The sequence below is a fragment of the Aricia agestis genome, chromosome 2 (assembly GCF_905147365.1).
Source record: "Aricia agestis chromosome 2, ilAriAges1.1, whole genome shotgun sequence".
In the NCBI taxonomy this organism is placed as follows: Eukaryota; Metazoa; Arthropoda; class Insecta; order Lepidoptera; family Lycaenidae; genus Aricia; species Aricia agestis.
Genome location: NC_056407.1, coordinates 5,826,212 through 5,849,092, shown reverse-complemented (window position 1 = coordinate 5,849,092; position 22,881 = coordinate 5,826,212). Strand labels below are relative to the sequence as shown.

General features: G+C 40.6%; 2 protein-coding genes across 5 annotated transcripts in view; both read right to left on the bottom strand.

Moving 5' to 3' along the window:
• LOC121739307 (serine-rich adhesin for platelets-like) overlaps nt 1–4,139 on the bottom strand; it is a 32,908-nt gene extending 28,769 nt beyond the window's left edge. The window contains exon 1 of the mRNA XM_042131691.1: nt 4,054–4,139. The gene's annotated coding sequence lies outside the window, so the exon portion shown is untranslated. The remainder of the gene's footprint in view (nt 1–4,053) is intronic.
• A 6,745-nt stretch (nt 4,140–10,884) lies between these two features.
• The window catches only part of LOC121739686 (adenosylhomocysteinase-like 1), a 33,825-nt gene continuing 21,828 nt past the window's right edge, over nt 10,885–22,881 (bottom strand). The window contains exons 1-10 of one of the 4 annotated variants that reach the window (XM_042132220.1): nt 20,120–20,261; nt 19,298–19,500; nt 17,486–17,624; nt 16,973–17,149; nt 14,518–14,650; nt 13,073–13,199; nt 12,687–12,764; nt 12,423–12,602; nt 11,842–12,009; nt 10,885–11,169 (exon numbers count right to left, since the gene is read on the bottom strand). In XM_042132220.1, the coding sequence (XP_041988154.1) occupies nt 11,011–11,169; nt 11,842–12,009; nt 12,423–12,602; nt 12,687–12,764; nt 13,073–13,199; nt 14,518–14,650; nt 16,973–17,149; nt 17,486–17,624; nt 19,298–19,500; nt 20,120–20,216 (1,461 nt within the window). In that variant the 5' untranslated portion in view covers nt 20,217–20,261 and the 3' untranslated portion in view covers nt 10,885–11,010. Of the gene's footprint in view, nt 11,170–11,841; nt 12,010–12,422; nt 12,603–12,686; nt 12,765–13,072; nt 13,200–14,517; nt 14,651–16,972; nt 17,150–17,485; nt 17,625–19,297; nt 19,501–20,119; nt 20,262–22,881 lie in introns of those variants that run through there. The other 3 variants (XM_042132221.1, XM_042132218.1, XM_042132219.1) reach the window with 3 other exon arrangements.

Here is a 22,881-nt window from a genome sequence, read left to right as displayed (position 1 = left end):
TAATTACATTTCGATAATGCGATAAAACAAGGTGTCATTTTGGTACAGGATTCGGCGAACGAGACGTCATAAACTGCACGCTGTAGTACAAAATAAAGATTAGTATAATTGGTTATGTAGTATAGGGTTCAGACGTCCCGATTTAAGCGGGACGTCCCGATTTTTTTTATACGTGGGAGAGCCATGCTTCGGCACGAATGGGCCGGCTCGACCGGAGAAATACCACGTTCTCACAGAAAACCGGCGTGAAACAGCGCTAGCGCTGTGTTTCGCCGAGTGAGTGAGTTTACCGGAGGCCCAATCCCCTACCCTATTCCCTTCCCTAACCTCCCCCATTCCCTTTCCTTCCCTTCCCATCCCTACCCTCCCCTATTACCCTATTCCCTCTTAAAAGGCCGGCAACGCACCTGCAGCTCTTCTGATGCTGCGAGTGTTCATGGGCGATGGAAGTTGCTTTCCATCAGGTGACCCATTTGCTCGTTTGCCTCCTTATTTCATTAAAAAAAAAATTTAAGCGGGACGTCTCGATTTTTTTTATCAAAATTAAATGTCCCGCACGACACAGGGGCCGTAACACTGGCTTAGTCCTGGTTTTGAACTATAAAACAGCTTTGAGACTCTAACAATCGTACGAGAATGCCGCGTCCTGCTCTAACAACATCATTTCTCGTTTGTTAGAGCAGGACGCGGCATTGGCGTATGATTGAGTCTCAAAATGGTTTTATAGTTCAAAACCAGGACTAAGCCAGTTGTCCTTTGGGCCTACTACAAAACCGTTTTGAGACTCAAACAATCGTACGATAATACCGACCACATCGCAATCACAACGTTGCGTGGTTGCGTTGATGCAACGACAGTGGGCGCACACCGCCCGCCACCACCCTGGGACAACCCACACGTACCACAACCCCAGCACGTCGTAACGACAAAATGCCGCGCAGTGGTCACGTGTTTGTAGTGGTCACGTGTTTAAAGTTGCGTTATGGTCGTGAAAATGTCGACGTGGTTGCGTTGTCGCCAGTAGTTGCGATGTGGTTTTGTACGTAACAAAAGCCAATGAACCGGAGGGGGAGAAGAGCGCGGGCGGTGTGGGCACACTGTCGTTGTATCGACGCAATGTTGTGATTGCGATGTGGTCGGCCACTAGTTCGCTTGTAGTTGGGATGTGGTCGGTATCACACAAGTGGTCGACAACGACTGCAAAATATGGTACGTGTGAATAGGTATGTTAAATGTCCGTTTAATTTTACGCACCGCAGTTTGCTTTTTAAATTCTGGACGTAATGGAAATATCGTGGACATCTGCGGTAGAACGATAACACATCAGAGAAGTGAAATGCCTGAAAAACGTCCACGTCCATAACGCAACGATAACGTGGCACACCAAAGTTCCCTCTAAAACCGCCCCGATATTTTTGCTATGTAGCGCGTAGCTATAATCTGAATTAATTGAGTGAGTGAGACCACGTGGTCGCACTTCCTAGCCCGCGGGCTAGGAAGTGCGAGCACGTGGTATCGGCCCCCGCGCCCTACGCATGCCTGTCAACAACAACAAAACTGTCGTCGCTAGTAATATGAACTATGAAATAAAAAAACCGGCCAAGTGCGTATCGGGCCACGCGCATCAGTAGTACCTAGTAGGGTAGATTTTGATAATTTTTGTATGGTCAATGAGTGTGCAATGTGCATAATATATCGATGGCCCCAACGAATAAACGTCCAATCGAAAAAATACAACTTTTCAGGAAGACAAAAAAACGTTTGGAACCACATAACTTTGACTACATAATAAATAGACAAATATACATACCTAGTATACCTAATCAAATTAAAGGTAAAAAAAATCTTTCAGCTCATATATTTATTAAAAATCAAATATTAACGGTTTACCCTGGTTTACCACATATTTTAGAAAAACCATATTAAATTATTATTCAAGTGAATAATATTATGTGACTTGTTAACACTTATTGTATCAATGTACGTTTATTCGTGTCATAAATGAAGTTTTAACAAGTGCAGTGAAATGTTGCATGGTTATTCCACGTATATTTTTTCCCCTGAGCTGCGCCATGCTCCTGGTCATTTACACGCTTATTCTTGCGTGTATTCTTGTATATTTTGTTGCTTTTACGTGTTTGTAAAGATAAAAGCCCGTATGTTAGGTTAGGTTATACGACCTACAATACGACCTTATTAGTGCATGGTATAAAATTTAAATATATACTTACTAATACTAGATGTCCCGCGCGGCTTCGCCCGCGTAAATTAGGAATTTTATGGAAACCGTACATTTTCCCATAAAAAATAGCTTATGTCCCTACTCCCTTCACTCGGTCTACTCTATATCTGTGCCAAATATTGCCATAAAAATTGCTCCAGTACTTCGTAATTGCTAATATTTCCGTCGTTTTTCCCACATTTTCCTGAGTTTCTTCGGTCGTATTGGTTTTAGCGTGATAATAATATTAGCTTATAGTCTTACTCGATAAATGACCTATCTAACACTGAAATAAGTTTTTAAATCGGACCTGTAGTTCCTGAGATTAACGTGTTCAAACAAACATACTCTTTTTTAGGTTTATATTATTAGGTAGGTATAGATTTTTTTAATTATCGCTTGACAAACTCGAGTCACGATCTAAAAGACTATGAAAAGTACCAATAACAGGGTCATTATATTATAGGCTCGTAAGTCATAACCATGGGACCATGCATGGTATAATATGGTAATGATGATGATGATGATGATGATGAATGTAATTTGCATAGTAGCATATGCTTTCCGTTCTTAAAACAATGCTGAAACTCCCAAACTTGTATCTATAAAGAATGAGAAGTACTCTCAGCACTTTCCGAACCACGGTATACCAGGTATACCTCGGTGCAAAATCTTACTTGTTGGTAGCATATGCTTAGAATACTGCTATCGAAACCGAAGTCACCACATGTTTCTTTATAAATTTTGAGGAGTTCCCTCGATTACTTATGGATCCTTCATCAGATCACCACTTTTGTGAATATAAGACCAAATTGGGATGATACCCTATATACCAAAAGAAGAATTTTGAAAATCGGTTAACAAACGGCGGAGCAATCGTTAAACATAAGAAAACCACCTCCCCATTTTGAAAGTCGGTTAAACTTGTAGCCTATGTGTTATTCTGATGTAAAAGCTATGTTATTGTAAAGTTTCATTAAAATTCGTTCAGTAGTTTTTGCGTGAAAGAGTAACAAACATCCATACATCCATACATCCAAACAAACTTTCGCCTTTATAATATTAGTAGGACTATAAAGTGGAAGAGTTTGTTTGTTTGAACGCGCTAATCTCAGGAACTACTGATCCGATTTGAAAAATTATTTCGTTGTTAGATGACTCATATTTTAACGAGGAAAGCTATAGACTATAAAACGAAGAAACATAGGAAAATGTGGAAAAAAAACCGGGAAAGTTATTTGAAGGCGTTTATCTCGCGAACTACCGGATGAATTTTTAGCACAGATGTAAAGTAGACCATGAAGTGAAGGAATATAGGCAATTTTTTGCGGGGAAATGTCCGATTTCGGTAAAATTTCTCATTTGTGCAGGCGAGGCCGCGTGGAATGTCTAGTTAGCTGATATTTTCTTGTTGACGGTTCAGTTAAAAAAATATTGTTGATAAAATATAGACCTCCCTCGCGTCTATGCGTAGACACATACATATAAAATGGAGTACAACCTTGCCTATAGATCCTTCAAGAGAGAGATCACTCGGGCAAAGAAACAGCATGTCAAAAGGCACTCGAGTCTCTCACCAATACTAATTGGTGAGAGACTCGAGTGTCTTTCTTTGGGAACCCCTGAATTCTGGTCTCTGGCCTAAGCCATTGAAGGGTATTTCTGAAAGCCATCCTACCATCCCTACAAGTCGGAAATGGATCGTTGGCCCACGATACAAATATACGATATTACGAAACTTTACCCGTACAGTAGATAGCTGTTATTGTTTTTAAGCGAATTTGAATACATTTTTTGTCAGGGAATAAAAATAAATCGTATTAATCACTTACGAATGCTGAAAGACTTTGTGACCGTTACTATAATCCCATCACATCATTTTAAACTATTGGAAAGATAGCTGCAGTGAACGCGCGTGTTAAAACGAGACCAAATGTAAACTAGCAGAAACAATCAACAAACGCTACAACAATAGTATTATGTATACTGTATAAGTCTGTCAATAATGTATCATAATGACTATTAGTATTGAGATTAAGAATGAAATCAACATACAATATCATAATGCGTATCACTATTATACCAGCCGTAGCAAGTATAGGTACAACTAGCTAACCTCTACAAAATATTTTGAGTCTCCTGGCCTGCGTGTGAAATTCTCTACAAGGGCCTGCAGGACATACCAAATACTTAGAGCACTATTATAGTCCGTGCAATCCACGAAGACGCGCCTCACCACTTTTTGGGTGAGCATCTTTCCCTTTTACCGTTTCTTAATTGGTCTATTTATTGTAGTATGCGCGTGCACTCATAGGTAATTAGTGTGTACCGATAACACTCAAACATTGGCGTAAGCTTGCACACGCCATATACTATAAACGATTAGGAGGAGTGGGGCGCGTCTTCGTGGATTGCACGGGCTATAGCCTGCCTGACTTTCGGAGGCCCAAGTGTGAGTTTTTGTTTGACATTCGATCGTGAACGCGTTTGGTGTTTACTAAGATTTTGTATGGGATTTGTACAGCGCCACTTAGCGATGCTCACGGGATGGTCCCATTAATCTTAGTAAACGCCAAACGCGTGCACGATCGAATGTCAAACAAAAAACTCACACTCGGCACACGGTAATACCGGTAGCTTTATGTAAAGTAAAAAGTTAAAAGACGGACAGGGCCTATTCTACTGGAAAGGAAATAGGTAGGTAGGTACAGCAAAATGTGAGAGATGAAACGAGCGTACGGTCAATAGTTCTTTGTTTTTCATTATTATGTAGACCTACAAGACAGAGAATAGAGATACATTTTCCATTTTCTAACAAGTATACTGCAGTGGTACTCAACCTTTTTTTCTACGGGCCACAAATAGGTTTAGATCTTGGACCTTGGTGTCTCGGTCCGAAACCATTTTTTAGAGTTAAAATATTTCTTTATTGGCGATTTCAAAGTGGAAAATTTTTCACGAATTTAACGATTACTTTGCCTTAATTGACCAGTGAACATGAACTTCAAAATAGTTTTACTTCACGCGGGCCACAAATAAAGTCCCGGCGGGCCGCAGGTTGAGCGTAGCTGGAGTAGTTGACTAGTATTTGGGGTGGGTTGCACCAACTTACTTTAACTATAACTGTAACTGTAACTTTATCTACAATGCAAAATGTCAAATCTTTGGTTAATCTAATGGACTGGACTCAAGTGTCTTTAAACATTACAAGTATTCGGACAGGCAGCAACAAAAAACTATATCTTTTCAAATTTTTATTAAAAAACATGGCAACAATTCTTATATAATTATATTCAACTACTAATTACAATCGGTTTAGGCTTTTTATCCCACTCACACTCACACATAATAGTTGCAGCAAAACTGTAGTGGAAATTAACGTTATAAAATTCAATTTTTATTCACAAAATATAATGATTACTTACATTTTTCTTTGTTGTGAAATTGATCCAAGTTTTTACACTACACTGCATTATTAACTTAAATCATATTATAGTTTCTGTTACATAAGAATGCCATAGAAATAAGAATACCATATTTATCTATAAAATGCTAATAATAATTTACAGTAATCAGAGCTCACGAGCTGTATTTGGTATTACTCGGATAATACTCAACATGGCAATAAATAGGAAATGGAATATAGGTACCATTATAATATCACACATCAACATAAAAAATAAAATTACAATAAAAATAACAAAAATAAAATATAATTTTCTATAATCACATAAAACACCCATTCGTTTAAGGCTCATTCACATTAGCGGCACTGCGTTAGTGTGAATAGAACCTTACGCTAGAAACGTTCAACGCCACCCCACCCGATACTGAAGCGTGGGAATGTGTGTTAAAAGTTCTGAAGAGAATTGACAACTCGCATGTCATCGGGTAGGATAGCGTTGGACGAGTCAGCATTAGTAATCAAGGCTATCAGGATAATTTGGAATACAAGGTAAGCTCGGAAAATTCTAGACGTCGCTAAGTGTGTAAACACACTAAGCCGAGAAAACGCGGCCGAAGTTCGGCATGATTACGCCTGCAATTTTTTATTATTTTAAATTACCGATGACACACCATGCCGAAATTCCGTTACTTTATATTGTATGCGTTTGACATTGCTGACGTAATCATGCCGAACTTCGGCCGCGTAACTACGGCATGGTGTGTTTAGACACTAAGGGCCTTCTCATACAATAGGTAGGCGAGTGGATTTAGACTCGGTTTATATACGTCTGCACGACAGAGCGGTTCAGCCGCCACACAACAAAATCACAAGATACACACAATTGCTTGTGATCTCAGTGTGCAGCGGCCGGTCCGCTCGGTCGCACGGACGCATATAGATCGAGCCTGGGCGGAGCGGGCGTGCAGCGAATAAGTCTTGGACGTGCAACGAACCCGCCGCGGATGCGCCGCAAATACGTCACGAACGCAACGAGATAGCAGCTTTCTGTGCTTCAGAACTTGCTCCGAACCGCTATGGCAGTGTTTTTCAACCTTTTTTGCTTTTTTATCATGTATGTTTATCTACGAATAATAAAAACTAGTTTTTATTATTCGTAGATGTTTATGAATAAATTTTTTGTTATCAATATTTTTAATCATTGTCTTTTAACTGAAATTGACTCACTCTCTTAAACCTTGGCGACAGAAGATTCGACCCACAGGTTGAAAAACACTGCGCTATAAAAACGTGGCGTATCGGCGATGAGTACGCGACGTATTCGCTGCGTTCCCGCTCCGCCCTAGTCGTTCGTCACCCGCTGGTATGAGAACGGCTTAAATTAGTGAGCATTTGGTTCGCCTGATACCTCGGCAGTGGCACAACAAAACGGTGTATCGCACCACAGTGCCAGGAAACAAAATACTAGCTCATTTAGGGCCTGCCCGCACTGCAAATTTTAGCCACGCCGATTTTATTCTCGCGAATTTATTCATATAATGTTATCATCCGCAGTGCGGATACTCCTAAAAGATTCGATGGGTTACAGATCATTTAAATTCGCAGTGCGGACAGGCCCTTAGCGTTAATTTGAATTATCCGAACTTACCCTATCTCCGAATTTACCCTGATTAAACTAACTCTTACTATAAGTCCCGTTACACACTCACCTATCGCGTCTAAGTACTGAAGCTTCGTCAGTTTCACGTCATTAAATTTGATGTTAACTTGAATTTACTTTATAAAAAGTATCAATTCCTAATATTGAGAGCCATCAAGTCTAAAGGTCAGTTCACAATAAGCGTGAGGAGTGACCTGATGCTGTTTTGCTTGTTAATTTGAAAATCGCGAGCATTGCGTCCTAGCACAGAATATGGCATTGTCGCTTTGTGAACTGACCTAGTTTTTAATATAAGCGTAGAAACTAAAATAGCTCAAACGATTTTCAATTAAGTCACCGTTGCCAATTTATAAAACAATATTATTTGGAGTACATTTAGTCGTGATTATATAAGATTACATACGCATTAAAACAAACACTCGGTGATGATTTTGTTACAAAGCTAAGTGATATACAGGGTGCAATTAAAGTTTCCTGCCAAATTTTGATATATTGATCCTTGTTAAAAATAAAAATACAAGTATTTTTTCTTTTATAATCACTCAATACTAAAATGTTAAGAAATAGCTTCCGAAAGTTATCCTAAAAATCACTACAATTAATGGACACGATGCGTCGGCCGCGCGTGACATGCCCCCGCGCGCGCGCCTCATCCCGCGCCGCGAGTGACCGTTCTGAAACGATTTTAAATGGGATAAAAATATATGTCATTGAAAAAAAATAACACCCAATTTTTTTTTTGGTTAAATGGATTCTTCTAAGCCCTGGAAAAAATTTGGCAGGAAGGTTTAATTGCACCCTATATAGTTTGACTTATGTAAATTAAGTACAAGTAAGTACTCAAATTAAACATATTAAGTTACGAATGTAGTTTGAAGGCCAAACTAGGTATGTGCTCTCTGTCGGCAAACACCAGTGTGAAAGGAGCTTAAGTTTGTTCTTATGAAAAACAGACTAACATAAGTTTTTAAGAATTTCGAGTTGACATCAAATCCACAATGTGCGTAAAGCATTCTAAATGCTGTAACTAGGTTCTGTAAGTCACTAACACAACTTAGATACTCGCCAATTTCTCTGAAAAATCTAAACCACGCGATGTAACAACTCATACTGCCGCACTCAGAGACGAATATTAATTACTTAACTGTTAACAAATGAAGATTTTAACATAAGCCCTATACATTACCTGTCAAAATCTACATTTAACTACGATTAAGTAAATAATAATCGTCTCTGAAGTGCGGCAGTTAATCAAATTAGTCCATGATGGACTAATAAAGGCAAAACGAACTATACAGTGGCCAACCCACGCGTACCACAACCTTACGACAACCACACCACAACCACACCACGTGGTCGGGCGTATATTTAGTATTGTAAATGAACTGGACCATTCACACGTACCACATTTTGCAGTCGTTGTCGTGTGATACCGACCACATTGCAATGACAAGCGAACTAGTGGCCGACCACATCGCAACCACAACGTTGCGTATGACAGTGCGCGCACACCGCCTGCGCTCTTCCCTCTGTTTCATTGACTTTCGTACGTAATGGCCGATTTACACGGGTGACTAAAGCCGCACGATTTACGCCGCACAGCGAAAATCGACCGTCTAAATGGCAATTCGACTACGACGCATGCGGCTAAAGTCGCAAGCCCCAAAGTCGTGCGGCCAATGGCCGCATGCGACTGGTGATTAAAATCGACCGTGCAAACGCTCAGTCGCAAGCGATCGCTTGCTGCGAATACTACTGTCGACTGGTGACTTGCCGGGTGACTAAAATCGACCCGTTAGTCACCCGTGTAAATCGACAATAAGCACATCGCAACTACTGGCGACAACGCAACCACGTCGACATTTTGTCGTCGGTACCATTCGCACGTAACCACTGCTTGACGGCATTTTGTCGTTGCGACGTGGTGTGGTTGTGGTACGTGTGGGTTGGCCCTAAGTGACCATGATCGACCTCGTTTGTACTGTATACAGCTGCGATGATCGTGGTTATCTAGCGTGGCACAACCTTAAGAGGGGTTATAAAATTGACCGTAAGTACATACTAATAATGATAATAATACTACCCACACCAATTTCGGTGACGGTGGCCAGTTTCATTGAAACCAGGCCAGGTGCGCAGGAGTAATTTTATAGTGCTCAAGTGTGTGCGCAATACACAAGAGCACTCTCTATTCCTTCACTCTCATAACCCAGTGGGAAGGAAAACCAACACGACTGGCGAGAGATCAGGCGCAGGACCGACTATTTACATGCCCATCCGACGCATGGATCATCTTACTTGTCAGACAATCAGGTGATCAGCCTGCATTGTCCTAACCAAACTTGGAAATAACATGTTTCCAGCGCGGGAATCGAACCCACGACCTCCGAGTCGAGAGCCACGCTCTAAACCACTAGACCACGGAGGCGTAGGTACACCCTTTTACTAAAAAGGGTCAATTCAGACCGCAACAGTTAAGATAAGGGAAATCGCAGACGGCACACTTTTTGTGTAATCGAGTCTGCGGCGCACATACAGTCTGAATTTTTCTCGTATTTTACACTTCCTTAAAAAAAATGGCGAGTATCTATGATAGCGGTCGTGATTGTACGACGACGGACCAAGATAACACATTACACAACGATTTGATATTACACAGGATGTAACTACCAATTAACGATACTATAGTGATTCCGGAATTTGACAGTCATCTTCATTCGTCAGTTGCTGCTGCGCAGTTTGGCTTTTAATGTTTATTGTAAAATGTTAATTTACTCTGAATAAATAAAAAAAAGATATTATAATTCCGGAAGATATTGTAACTGAGGATATGTCCAAACAATATTATAAAACCACACAATATGATCTAGGGACCACGATTATTACCTTACTTTCATGAAGATAAACTTAACGGTTTATGAAAGTTGGGTATTATAATGGGTCTTCTGTAAAGTGGAATGCTTATGCTTAGATTCAGATTGGCATGAGATTCAGAGCCAGTAAATTTTTAGCATTGCATCTACTAAATTCTGCACATTTTCGCAAACACAGAATTATAATTATATACAGGCCTTTGTTTGTACTTAACCAATATTTGAGAAATTTTATTTGAGCAATACAATATATTCTGTCAAATCAGCTAAAAAGCTTGATCTGTAAAAAAAAACATTTCCATTTTTAAATTGCCAACAGCTATAGCGTTTTCGGCATTAAAACTGCCCCGTGGTCCTGTTACGACAAAACCATGCAACCCGGGTTACATCGTTTTGTAATAATATAGTCTAAATTTATCTACTTGACATTGCTTTGTATTGATTGAACCCACAAAATTCAGGACAAGTTTTCAACCAAAATATTCCATATTACATTTCGCTGTCCCATAAGACTTGTATTTAGCTAAAAACTAAAAAGTTTTAAACTCATTTTTTGCAAATTGACGTGTTACAGGTTACAGTGTTTTGTCCTAACAGTCGCCCGGGGCAGGGCGGGCCGAGTGGATACGGAAATAGCCGAACAAAACCGGTGATCCACGAACCGCAACATACCGGTTTGCGGCTTTCATATGTAGCTGATAAAATTTAAACATTGGCTGTTTTAGTATCCATTCGGCCTGCCTTGTCCCGGGGCAGTTCGATACGGTGTTATAAATTTCATATCACTCTACAATCTATGGTCCGTCGTCTCGGTGGTGTCTTATTTAAGGTTTCTCCGCGACCTTGTACGCTAGTATCTATAGTAGTTCGGTTTGAAGGGGCCGACTTTGTTGAGGCCGAGGTATTTCGCCTGCTCGTCCGTCAGCTCCGTGAGGTGCGCGTCGAACGTCGGCAGGTGGAGGCTCGCTACGTACTCGTCCATCTTCTTCGGTAGGAGGTACACGTCCGCCTAGAATGGAGAAATATGTCATCGACGATCTTAGTTTTACAAGACAATGAGATAGAAATTAATAATTCAACTAAATTATACGGGGTATGTAATCCAGAAAGTGGTCCTGTGTTAAAACATTGTGCCTTCTCTGTCACGATGGACGACTGAAATTTAACGGACAATTTCACAGAGGCTTACTTTAGAATGGCACTAGCGGGCCTAAGAACACCAAAGGTTTCATCAAAACAGAAATTATAATGTAATAATTAATAAATATCCTACAGATATTTACGTATGACTGAACAGATGATATGTTAAATTCCTTGGTATTTGAAAGAAGCTTAAACATACGCCCCACACAAGTTTGGGCCTAGGCAGTGGCCTAGGCCACACATAAGGTGACCACAGACACAGAGTGCTGTGTCTGTGGTCACCTTATGGCTATGATCATTGATCAGTCACCCCGTGAGGTCGCCAGGGTCCAGGTACTATCAGAGAAGTTGATTTCTAGGCAGATGGGGGACCTACGTAGTTTAGTCGCGTTACGTCAAACCCGGCCGACAGATCACAATTAACATTGAATTGACATGATCCGACCAAATGACGTTGGACTGTCAACTGCCTAGGAATCAATTTTTTCGATGGTACAACGTGTCTATGATCTATCATCTCGTGTCTGTGGTCAGTCACCTTGTATCTGTGGTTGGGTGCGTTGTATAGCTCGATAAGCGCGAGCGCCTGGGTGGCGGCGGTGACGGACACCACGAAGGACGGCAGCGAGGAGCAGCACAGGTTCGCCAGCCGACCCTCAGCTAGCAGCACCACGCGTTTACCGCTCGGCCAGATTATGTGGTCCACCTGAATGTTACACGAATATTAAAAACATGATACATTAAAAAGTAGTTTTGGAGAGTAGTGCGCGCACGTGTGTGCACGCGTGCGCGCGTGCGTGGGTGCGTGCGTGTATGTTAGTTTTTAATAAATTCTCATTGAATAATAATTTGTTGTAAATTTTTTGCTTGACGTTTCACAGGCGTTTGATATCAGATAATATTGTTTATCATCAGCCTTTAAACGCCTATTGGATAGCCGTCGGAAGATACATAATCACCCTACGGAATTTTTCATGACTTCTGACTAAGGATGAGTTTCCGCCGGAGATTAGCTAAGCTGCGTTGCGATTGATGTGTTTTTGAGGTCTAATAGAAGGATTCTATTGGACCTTAAAATCACATTCCTCTTAACGTAGCTGACTCATCCGCTGCACTCACCTGGCTCCGCACTCGTTCCCACAGCAGATCCGGCGTGCGCAGCGAGTGCACGTCAATCTCTGTGTTGCTGTGTCCCATGTTGCACACCACACAGCCGTTCTTCATACGCTCCATGTGTTCCCTTGTGACTACGCCCTTGTTCCCTGTCGCTGTTATAACTATATCAACTTGCCGTATTACCTACAACAAAATTTTAATTACAGAAACTTTGTTTTTGGCAACCCTGTGCAAGGTAAATAGGGATGAAAAACTACATGAAATTACCTCATTTAATTTAACCACTCTAAAGCCGTCCATCGCCGCCTGCAATGCGCATATGGGGTCGATTTCTGTTATATATACCTGCAACATTAAAGACAATTGGGAAAACAGTACTATTGACTATTAGTACGGGAGCCCTAGAACAATTTTTTTTATTACTATCAAGCTAATTTTTTGTGAGTAGCTTCATTTTGATAAGACGAACAATTTTGTTTGCGAAAAAAAGTTGGTCGTCTTATCAAAATGAAGCTACTCACAAAAAATTTGCTTGATAGTTATCAAAAACAAAATTTGTTCTAGGGCTCTCGTACTATATATTAGATGAAAAAAAATTGAGAGAAAGAGACAGAACGTTCAACCGGGACCTCTCGCTCGCACGTAATACTCACCACACATCCTAACGCCTTGAGCGCCTGACAGCACCCCTTCCCCACTTCTCCGTACCCGCAGACCACAGACTGCTTGCCGCCGAACATCAGATCAGTACTCCGCTTGAGCGCGTCTATTATACTTTCACTGGAAACACAAATAATGTCTTTGTCAATTAAATTTTTAGGTATCGTTACATACCTAAATAAAACATACATTATACGCATGAAATACTCTACTATCTTGCCATGGCATTTTTTAAAATATCAGGCCATTTAGCCAAAACTTTTTCGTTATCGCATCGTTATAGAATCGCCAACCAAAATGTATGCAAATAAATGCAATTGACATAAGCGTTCGTTGTTGTTCGTTATGACGTTGACTCGTGCGATTCTATAAATAAGCTATAAAGAAAAGATCTTGGCTCACCCCCCAGGTTTTTTATAGAAAAAGTTGCATGCGTGGAAAACATCGCTTATAATTAAAAAAAATACTCTTCAAAGTTTAGCTTTAGACACAGACTAAAAACAGCAATGTAGAGTGTGAAATAATAATAACTATAGAGATCGCCCAATGGTCGAAATCGACCTTAATTTTTTTTTGGCTCCCCGTTTAAAGTACTTATTGACTATTTCAGATTTAATAAAAAGACAACAATCCATTTTTAATTTGACAACAGACTTCAACCATAAACAAAGGAGTATAATTCGTGTGTATAGGCTTGTCAGTCAAAAGATAGTAGTGTGCGCGTTGTAGTGTGTGTAATGTTTTATTTTTTTAAATAATCTATATCTATATATCTATATATATTATATAAAACTCAAAGGACGGAAAAACTCGTGTATGATAAAAGCATAATTTTAAAACAATAATAATAATAATAGCTCCCACACCGGTTTCGGTGACGGTGGCCGGTTTCATTGAAACCAGGCCAGCTACGCAGGAGTAATTTATAGTGTCCAAGTGTGTGCGCAGTACACAAGAGCACTCTCTATTCCTTTACTCTCATAACCCAGTGGGACGGACGACCGACACGACTGGCGAGAGATCAGGCGCAGGACCGACTTTTTACATGCCCATCCGACGCATGGATCATCTTACTTGTCAGACAATCAGGTGATCAGCCTGCATTGTCCTAACCAAACTTGGAAATAACATGTTTCCAACGCGGGAATCGAACCCACGACCTCCGAGTCAAGAGCCGCGCTCTATACCACTAGACCACGGAGGCGTATAAAACAATATTAGCTCGATGCACTCCTTCTCCATATAAACTACAACTGTGCAAAATTTCATTCTCCTACGTTTCCGCATTTTTCGTAAAAAGGGTTTTTCACTCGCGTATTAATATATAGATAACAAGTGACTAAATTGTATTTTTCACCACCTTTCTTTCGGTGTTCAAATCTAACGAGCTTAGCTTCTTAATATTATAGTCATTTATCTAATCAGACTAAGATTTTACCGGCAGGAGTAGAGGTTGTCGAACTTGGTCTTGGTCACGGAGTCGTTGACGTTCATGGCGGGCACGCACAGCTTGCCGGCCTTGCTGAGCTGGTACAGCCGGTGTACACCCGTCACGCTCTCCTCCACTATGCCTGCAGAAGAAAATATAAATAATAAGATCAAAATTACTTTTGAGGCTCGTTCAGCGCTCGGCGGATGCGCAAACCGTTAATCGCGGACGTGAAAATCTAAGGCCAGATACTGGCCAGTATACTTTGTCCATTGCTATGCGGAGCATGAACAGGCGAAAATTGTACAATATCTGCTGTCAAACACCTAGTTTCATTGCTGTCGATACTCCATACAAAACATTTCATATTTGCGATGGACAATACGCGGCCCTTCCCGCTTCGCATTGAAACGGGTTTAAGGCTTTGATCTGTTTAAAGGCAGAAACGTGTCTCTTGAGAATCAGATGTGTGGCATCACCACCGTCATCCACGATCATGTGCCCACGTTCTGATATCAATTAAAGCATCATCAGAACTCCTCCTTTTCCGTCTAGCCAAGCTTCACCCACCTTTGATCTGGGGGCTTACTCCCGAAACTGATGTGGGATATGCGTGGAGGCCAAAGGAAGATCTTCCGACCGAGCGAGGTGGTATGCTCGGTCAGGCCGAAGCCCACGTGATACATCTCAGCTGTCATATACGAGTATAACCTGACGCGCTCAGAAAACTTCGATAGCGCGATGCAGGAATGTTAGGCGAATTGTGGGTACCGCCACACTGATATCGATTTCGATTTTCGATTTCAACGGTTTTTGACACTTTAGACATGCTTTAGAAATCTAAAATAGCGCACGATCGTGCTGCGGATCGGTTTGAAACTAATTCAACCTCAATGGATTGCTATTGAATGCTATTCCTGACAGCTATGCTAGCGCACGATCGGGATGTGGCTCAATTTGGAACTAATCAGCATCGAAACATTCGCCAAATCGAAATCTTAGGTGCTCGCGAAAAACAAAATTGTCTGAGAATCGAATTTCAGATCGTTTACAAACGTCAAATTTCACGGTAGCAACCATGTAGCAACAGAGGCATCGACATAGATTGAGATCGATTGTTGCCGAGTTAGGTAATGTAAACGTTTTTAGGGTCACTATGGTATCGATTGGTATGGTGTCGTTTTATTTTTTGTTGATAATAAATTCATTATTATTTTAACATAATAATATAGCTCGCCTGCAAGCTTTTTTAATGTGATGGAACCTCTAATGTATCTCTACAGCTATACGGTCCCATTTAAGTTTGGTATCGTGCTTAGCTTGGCTCGCCCGCATGTACCCTTTTGCGATTCCTGGATTTTCTTCCAGGAATCTCAACAACATTTATAGGTTTTTTTTTATGAAAGAAGGAGGCAAACGAGCAAACAGGTCACCTGATGAAAAGCAACTTCCGTCGCCCATGGACACTCGCAGCATCAAAGAGCTGCAGGTGCGTTGCCGGCATTTTAAGAGGGAATAGGGTAATAGGGGAGGGTAGGGATGGGAAGGGAAGGGAATAGGGGAGGATAGGGAAGGGAATTGGGCCTCCGGTAAACTCACTCACTCGGCGAAACACAGCGCAAGCGCTGTTTCACGCCGGTTTTCTGTGAGAACGTGGTATTTCTCCATTCGAGCCGGCCCAATCGTGGCGAAGCATGGCTCTCCCACGTATAAATAAGTAAGGTGCGTCGGACGGACCATTATTGTCCAAATAAAAACTAACTTTTGATGTCTACAAAATATATTAGAATATGTAACTGTTAGGTACTTATGACAATGTTAAGTGTAACTACAAAAGATAATTTACATATTTGTTTAATGTCAAGATGTTCCTTAACGAAAATAACCATTTTAAACCCACTAAAGTAGAAAATGAGCACATCCATCTAATGTTTCTAAAGAAATGTATTTTTATGGTAGGTATGACGAAAAAACACAAACATTACATAATATTTCATATTTTTCGTAACCTTCTAATAATTTAAAATAACAATACAACGTTGCCATAACGACGTTGACAAGACGCCATGTCAACATCTCGATTTTGATACGATTTTGTTCCGGAATTCCTACGCGTTACAATGACATCAAAAACGAAATCGAAATCAGACTCGTATCAAGTTGATATCACTTTAGTAAGGCACCTGTATGAAGGCTGTGGCGTGTTCCTTGAGCATCAGATGCGCGGCGTCTCCGCTGTCGTCCAAGATCATGTTGGACTGCCACATGCCGTTGGGCGTACAGAACTGTTCGATGCACCACCAGAACTTCTTTCACTCTTCACCCACCTTTAATCTGTTCAAAAGCTGTAGCATATTTTTGAAGCATGTCAGGACATGCTGTCGTCTAGGACCTAGTGCCCTTGTGCCAGCGCTAGTCGACGCTTCACCAAAACCTCTCTTTTTCCCTATAGTTAAGCACCCACCTTTGATCTGCTTGAAGGCTGTGGCGTGTTTCTTGAGCATCAGATGCGTGGCGTCACCACCGTCGTCCAGGATCATGTTGGGCTGCCACGTGCCGGTGGGTGTACAGCACTGGTCGATGCACCACCAGAACGCCTCCTCGCTCTCGCCGCGCCACGCGAATATGGCGAAACCTGAATCTCGAAAGTTAATTCAATAGTTTCACTGGCAACAATTAACTTATCTACGGGACGTGATTACCCAAACGATAGAGCGTTACTTGTCTTTTTTGATAGGGTTGTGGGAACGACATAGGAATATTGTAATTTGTAATCGTGCGAGAGTAAAGGAGACAAAATGCGATGGCTCAATGGGCAATTTTCTACCTGCTCCGCGAACTGCCCTCTTGTTTGGTCCACCTTAGCTTGTTCGCAAATTAACTAACGCAAAAGAACTATGCTTCACTTTTTGCGGCTACGCCTTGTTTTGTTTCAAACAACAATATTATGTTTTCCAAATAATTGTGTTAAAATTACCTGCATGTGCTAAAGCCGCGGCCACCTCGTTCTGTGTGCTATAGATGTTGCACGCCGCCCAGCGCACCGTAGCGCCTAGCGCCGCTAGCGTCTCTATTAGCACCGCGGTCTGGGCGTTTATGTGTGTACATCCTACTATCTGGAACGAAATATTAGGTGCTTCAGTATAAAATATCATTGACATGCACGCAGGAAGACGCACACACACGCTTACGCACGTACACGGGCACGCACTTTCGCACGTTTTAGTATCACAGAATACATATTAGTACATGCACATTGCACATGTATTCATACAAGTGCACCCTTGCGTAATCAGCACGTATCCAACACACACGCACACAAAGATACTTAGATTATTTTGCACTGTTGATAAATGACGTATGTTATCCTAACGAGCACTCTAAATTTGGTCAGGGCCAACGACTGAGTGGCCCTCTGCTCTAAATATGGAGTTGAAATATTTGCGAGCGCCGCGCCGTCGCGGTAATAATTCATCGTTTACTCAAAGCGAATATTTTGGCAAATTACCTATGTGCTGGAATATTAAGGCCTGACGCTATCGACGCGACGTAACATGACACAACGCAATAAAATATTACGAGAGAACGTCACAACGCTCCTATGTGTATCATAAATTACACTCACACATTTATAGCTTTGCATATGAATGTACATTTCTCAATTAGATGCCAGCTTTTCGTTCGCGTGGAAAGATTGCATCTCAATCCCTACGGGATAACATGACAGGATGAATAGTAGCTACATAATTCAGGCTACAAACTATCAGTGTTCCGAACTGTTTGAACCCGTTTAGGGGATTAAACGTGATGGATTAGCCGCTATTTAATCTATCAGGGCGGTTAGAATAACGAGTTGGACTGATGGTTCAGGATGTCATTTTATCCCGTGTTTATCAATTATTATTGTTAATTTTAGAGTTCAAAAAATGTCAAAATGAGCATGTAAATCACCCTTGCATTGAAAACGAATAAAGTTCGGCCACGAATTAAGGCAAAAATACAGAGACTTACTGCTCTTGTCTCTTTCATTCCGACAGAGAAATGATGCTCTCTTAATTCCTGAGTTACATAGAACAACAGAGCATTATAACGTTTTCAGCATCTAGAACTGCCCCGGGGCAGGGTAGGCCGAATGGATACGAAAATAGCCGAAGTTTAAATTACTACCTATTACTAGCAGTACTAAGTTTAAGAGGAAACGCTAACACTGTTTTTCCATACAAACGTATTCCCCAATTTACTCCCTGGACAATGCGTCTAGACTCTAGACAAATGATTTTTTTATACAATATTGGGATCTGTTAAAGCTATGCCTCGGCGTTAATTTTTTTTTTTAATTTAATAAAAAAATATGATGACCCTTCAAAAATTGCAAAATATGAATGCCCCGTACTCAGCCAATCCACCAAACATAAAACTGAAAGATCTTTAAGATAAAATAAAAACGTTGAAGCATAGACTGACTCTTCCTGAAGATATTTATAAAAATAATAATTAGATAAGCTCTATTTTGAAGGAGGAATCAGATGACTACGTTACCTCGATTTACTGTATTTGTCTCTATCACAAATCACAATACACGTGCCGGCGCAGGGTGAAGCGCAATGGCAATAGTTTCTTCGTTAAAATTCGTGTTCCCTCTTAAGTGCTTCGTGGACCACCTTTTTTGTTCGGGAATTTCCGTATCCGTTTGGCGTGCCCTGCCTACCTTGCCCCGGGGCAGGGTTCTATATGCCGAAAACGCTATTAATTTAAAACAAACAGGGACTTAAGAGCGATAGCCTCCTACCTTAGCATCCTTCAAGGGTTTGTCGTCTTTAGCTCGTGCCCTCAGAGCCATGATCCCCGGCATCTCCTGTTCGGCGATCTCTATCTCCCGTCTGCCGAACGCGTGTTGCTCCACGTTGCGGACGCAGTACGGCGGGTTGGGCTGCCCGGCCGCGATGGCCTTCTCGTGAGGCTGGACCCCCTCATCCTCGTCTGATGATGACCCTGGAATTGAAGAGGTAATGCTGCATAATCTTAGATGTGCAATCTATTGTTGAAGGAACCTATAGGGACACTAAGACTTCCATCTTGGTTTCCACGTAGACGACATAGATCAATATTTATATGGAATTTAGGAAATAATCACAACGTCATCAGACATATTTGGATGTACTCTATGAAAATTGGAAACATCTTAATTGTATCAGTGTCTACATCTTATTCATAGAATTATACTGAACTCTGAAACAAATCTGTCTAACTCGTAGAGATTTTGTGCCGCTCACAACTGCATTCCTTGTTTTTAAAACGGTCTAGATCAGGAACGGCGAACCTTTTCGAATTATGAATGTGCCCTATTTCTGAATAAATCTTCAGTTAAGTCATAAACGTCCCATTAAATATTTTTGTGATACTATGCATATTTCACAATATGCCTAATTTGATGCCCACTATGCAGAGGAGGACCTTAATTTTTGGTTAAAATAATTTCGATACTAGTTTTGGGACTAGTGGCGTGCTTTAGATGTTATGCGTGCCACTGGTAAGCCATCCCTGGTCTAAATAATAACGCACAGTGATTTAGTCAATGACTGTTGTCAGTGGAAAATTACACCACACTTACAAAAATCGCTCCTTCCAGATATCACAGAGTGTCGTTTCTTCAGCGACGCACTTGATTCTTCGTTTGAGTTTTTTAATATTCCAGTGATCGTTGTCATTATAAAAATCTAATGTAAGTACTTAATTTGAGCAGATATTCTATTTTACAATATTTGGTCTATAAAAGATTTATGACACAACAAAATATAGGTTTTTTAAAAAGTTTAAAAGCATTATACAAGCAGTGTATTTTCTGTAGACACAAGTTGCGAGCTAGGAAATACTATCCGAATATGTTGTTTGTAGAATTATTATTCCGTTCATATAGCGGGAGAAAATTGGAGCAACACGTCGAGTTTTTCTTATTGCGAGGTCGTCAGGAAATATACTTTTCATTTCCACTGTCCTGTCCACTACAGAAAACATAATAAACTAAATTTGAAAATACAAAATGAATTTCTTCTATGTTCTACCTACACTGTAACTAGTCTACACCTGCAAATTCTATTTACTTCTGTGATTCACCTGCCCAGCTTTTCCGTAACTTATAAGTATTATCTTATATCTTCTATATAATTAAAAATGAATTTAATTTTTTTAAGTCTTGCTGTAACTCGAGAACGGGTGAACCGATTTGGGCAATTTTAGTCTTTGAATTCGTAGAAATCTTAGGGACGGGATACGAAGAGAAGTGATACGAAGTTCACCGGTCATCTAGTAACGGATATAAACAAAAACGCAAATCCGTTCCGTAATGGCGAGTTTCCCAACATACTCGTACCTATAGTACCGTACAGCTGCAGGCGCGATGGCTCAACATCTAATTTTAACATTACTCCGTAAACACAGTATTTCATGAAATAGTAAACAGTTGCGTACGTAGGAGACTATAGTTAATCTTTATCAAAAATCTATACATATAAAAATGGATTTTCAATTGTGTTAGTAACGCTAAAACTCGAAAACGGCTGAACTGATTGGGCTAAGTTTAGCCTTAAAATATTCGTAGAAGTCCAGGGAAGGTTTTAAAGTGACACGAAGTTCACCGGGACAGCTAGTATTATATAGATTAAGGCCCAATTTCACCAACGTATGTTAGTGTTAACAGCTTGTTAAAATGTCATGTCTTCTCTTTCATTCATATGAAAAACGAAAGAAGTAACGTGATACAAATCCGTGCGTTAACTTTAACAGTCGTTAGTGAAATTGAGCCTAAGCCCCAATTTCACCAAGGACCGTTAAAGTTAACACTCGAGTTAGTATCTTGCGTTTTTCATATGAATAAAAGAGAAGACATGACATTTTAACAAGCTGTTAACACTAACAGACGTTGGTGAAATTGGGGCTAAAGGTGTTATAATTATTTTCTACGAAAATTTTCTTTCGAAGAACCACGTATAACAGGGGTTCCCAAACTGTGCGCCGCGGCGCCCTGGTGCGCCGTGGAAAGGCAAGAGGGGCGCCGTTAGTCGATCCTCCATCATTATCCATAACCGTATATTACAAAATAAAATTATACTTAATATGAATTATAAACAAAGCAGGTAGATGATAGAATATTTGTTTATTATTATTTATTTTTTAAAGGTGTTTATTTACTTATATATGTTTTTGTAATAGCTAAGTAGGTAGGGTAGGGCATCGTGACAAAATATTGACTTGTAAGTGCGCCGCAGGCTGAAAAAAATCGGGAATCCCTGACCTTTCTCGACAAATGGGCTATTATATCTAACACTGAACAAATTTTTCAAATCGGACCAGTAGTTCCTGAGATAGGTTCCTTTTAGACGTGGGAGAGCCATGCTTCGGCACGAATGGGCCGGCTCGACCGGAGAAATACCACGTTCTCACAGAAAACCGGCGTGAAACAGCGCTTGCGCTGTGTTTCGCCGAGTGAGTGAGTTTACTAGAGGCTCAATCCCCTACCCTATTCCCTTCCCTTCCCTCCCTTATTCCGTTCCCTTTCCATCCCTACCTTCCCCTATTACCCTATTCCCTCTTAATAGGCCGGCAACGCACCTGCAGTTCTTCTGAGCTGCGAGTGTCCATGGGCGACGGAAGTTGCTTTCCATCAGGTGACCCGTTTGCTCGTTTGCCCCCTTATTGCATAAAAAAAAAAAGATTAGCGCGTTCAAACAAACAAACAAACTCTTCCTAATTATAATATGAACACGTACAATATAGATTACTAGAGATCGCCCAATGGTCGAAATGGAGAAAGTTACCTAATTTTGATTATTAGCAGTCCACATTCTCTGTCAAAAATAAAGAATATTAGTGAAAGAATTACTTGGATACGTTAAATAGTTTCCGATTTATAAGCAAAACAAGTTGTAACTATACGACGCGGGCGCCCGGTAACTGTCTGACGTCATCATAGCACAATTCCGACGCGCGGGCCCCATACAATTAACGTGATTTTTTGCTCTATCTCAACATCGGCAACAGGTAGGCACTTGAAATTTTCACCAAGGCCTTAATTATATGTGTACTTTAATAATTAATAATAATATTATAATAAAATAAAAAATTAAGGATGGCTCCCATACAAAAAACACAATTTTTGACCTATTTTGCTCTACAACGGTATGTGTATTCATAAGCGAGTCTGATCAGTAAAAAAATACAAATAAATAATCGGCCAAGTGCGAGTCGGACTCGCGCACGAAGAGTTCCGTACCGCCACAGTGATTTTTGTATGGAAGGCCCCCTTTAATTTTTATTTTATTTTAATATTATTATTAAATATTAGAGTACACATAATATAATTAAGGCCTTGGTGAA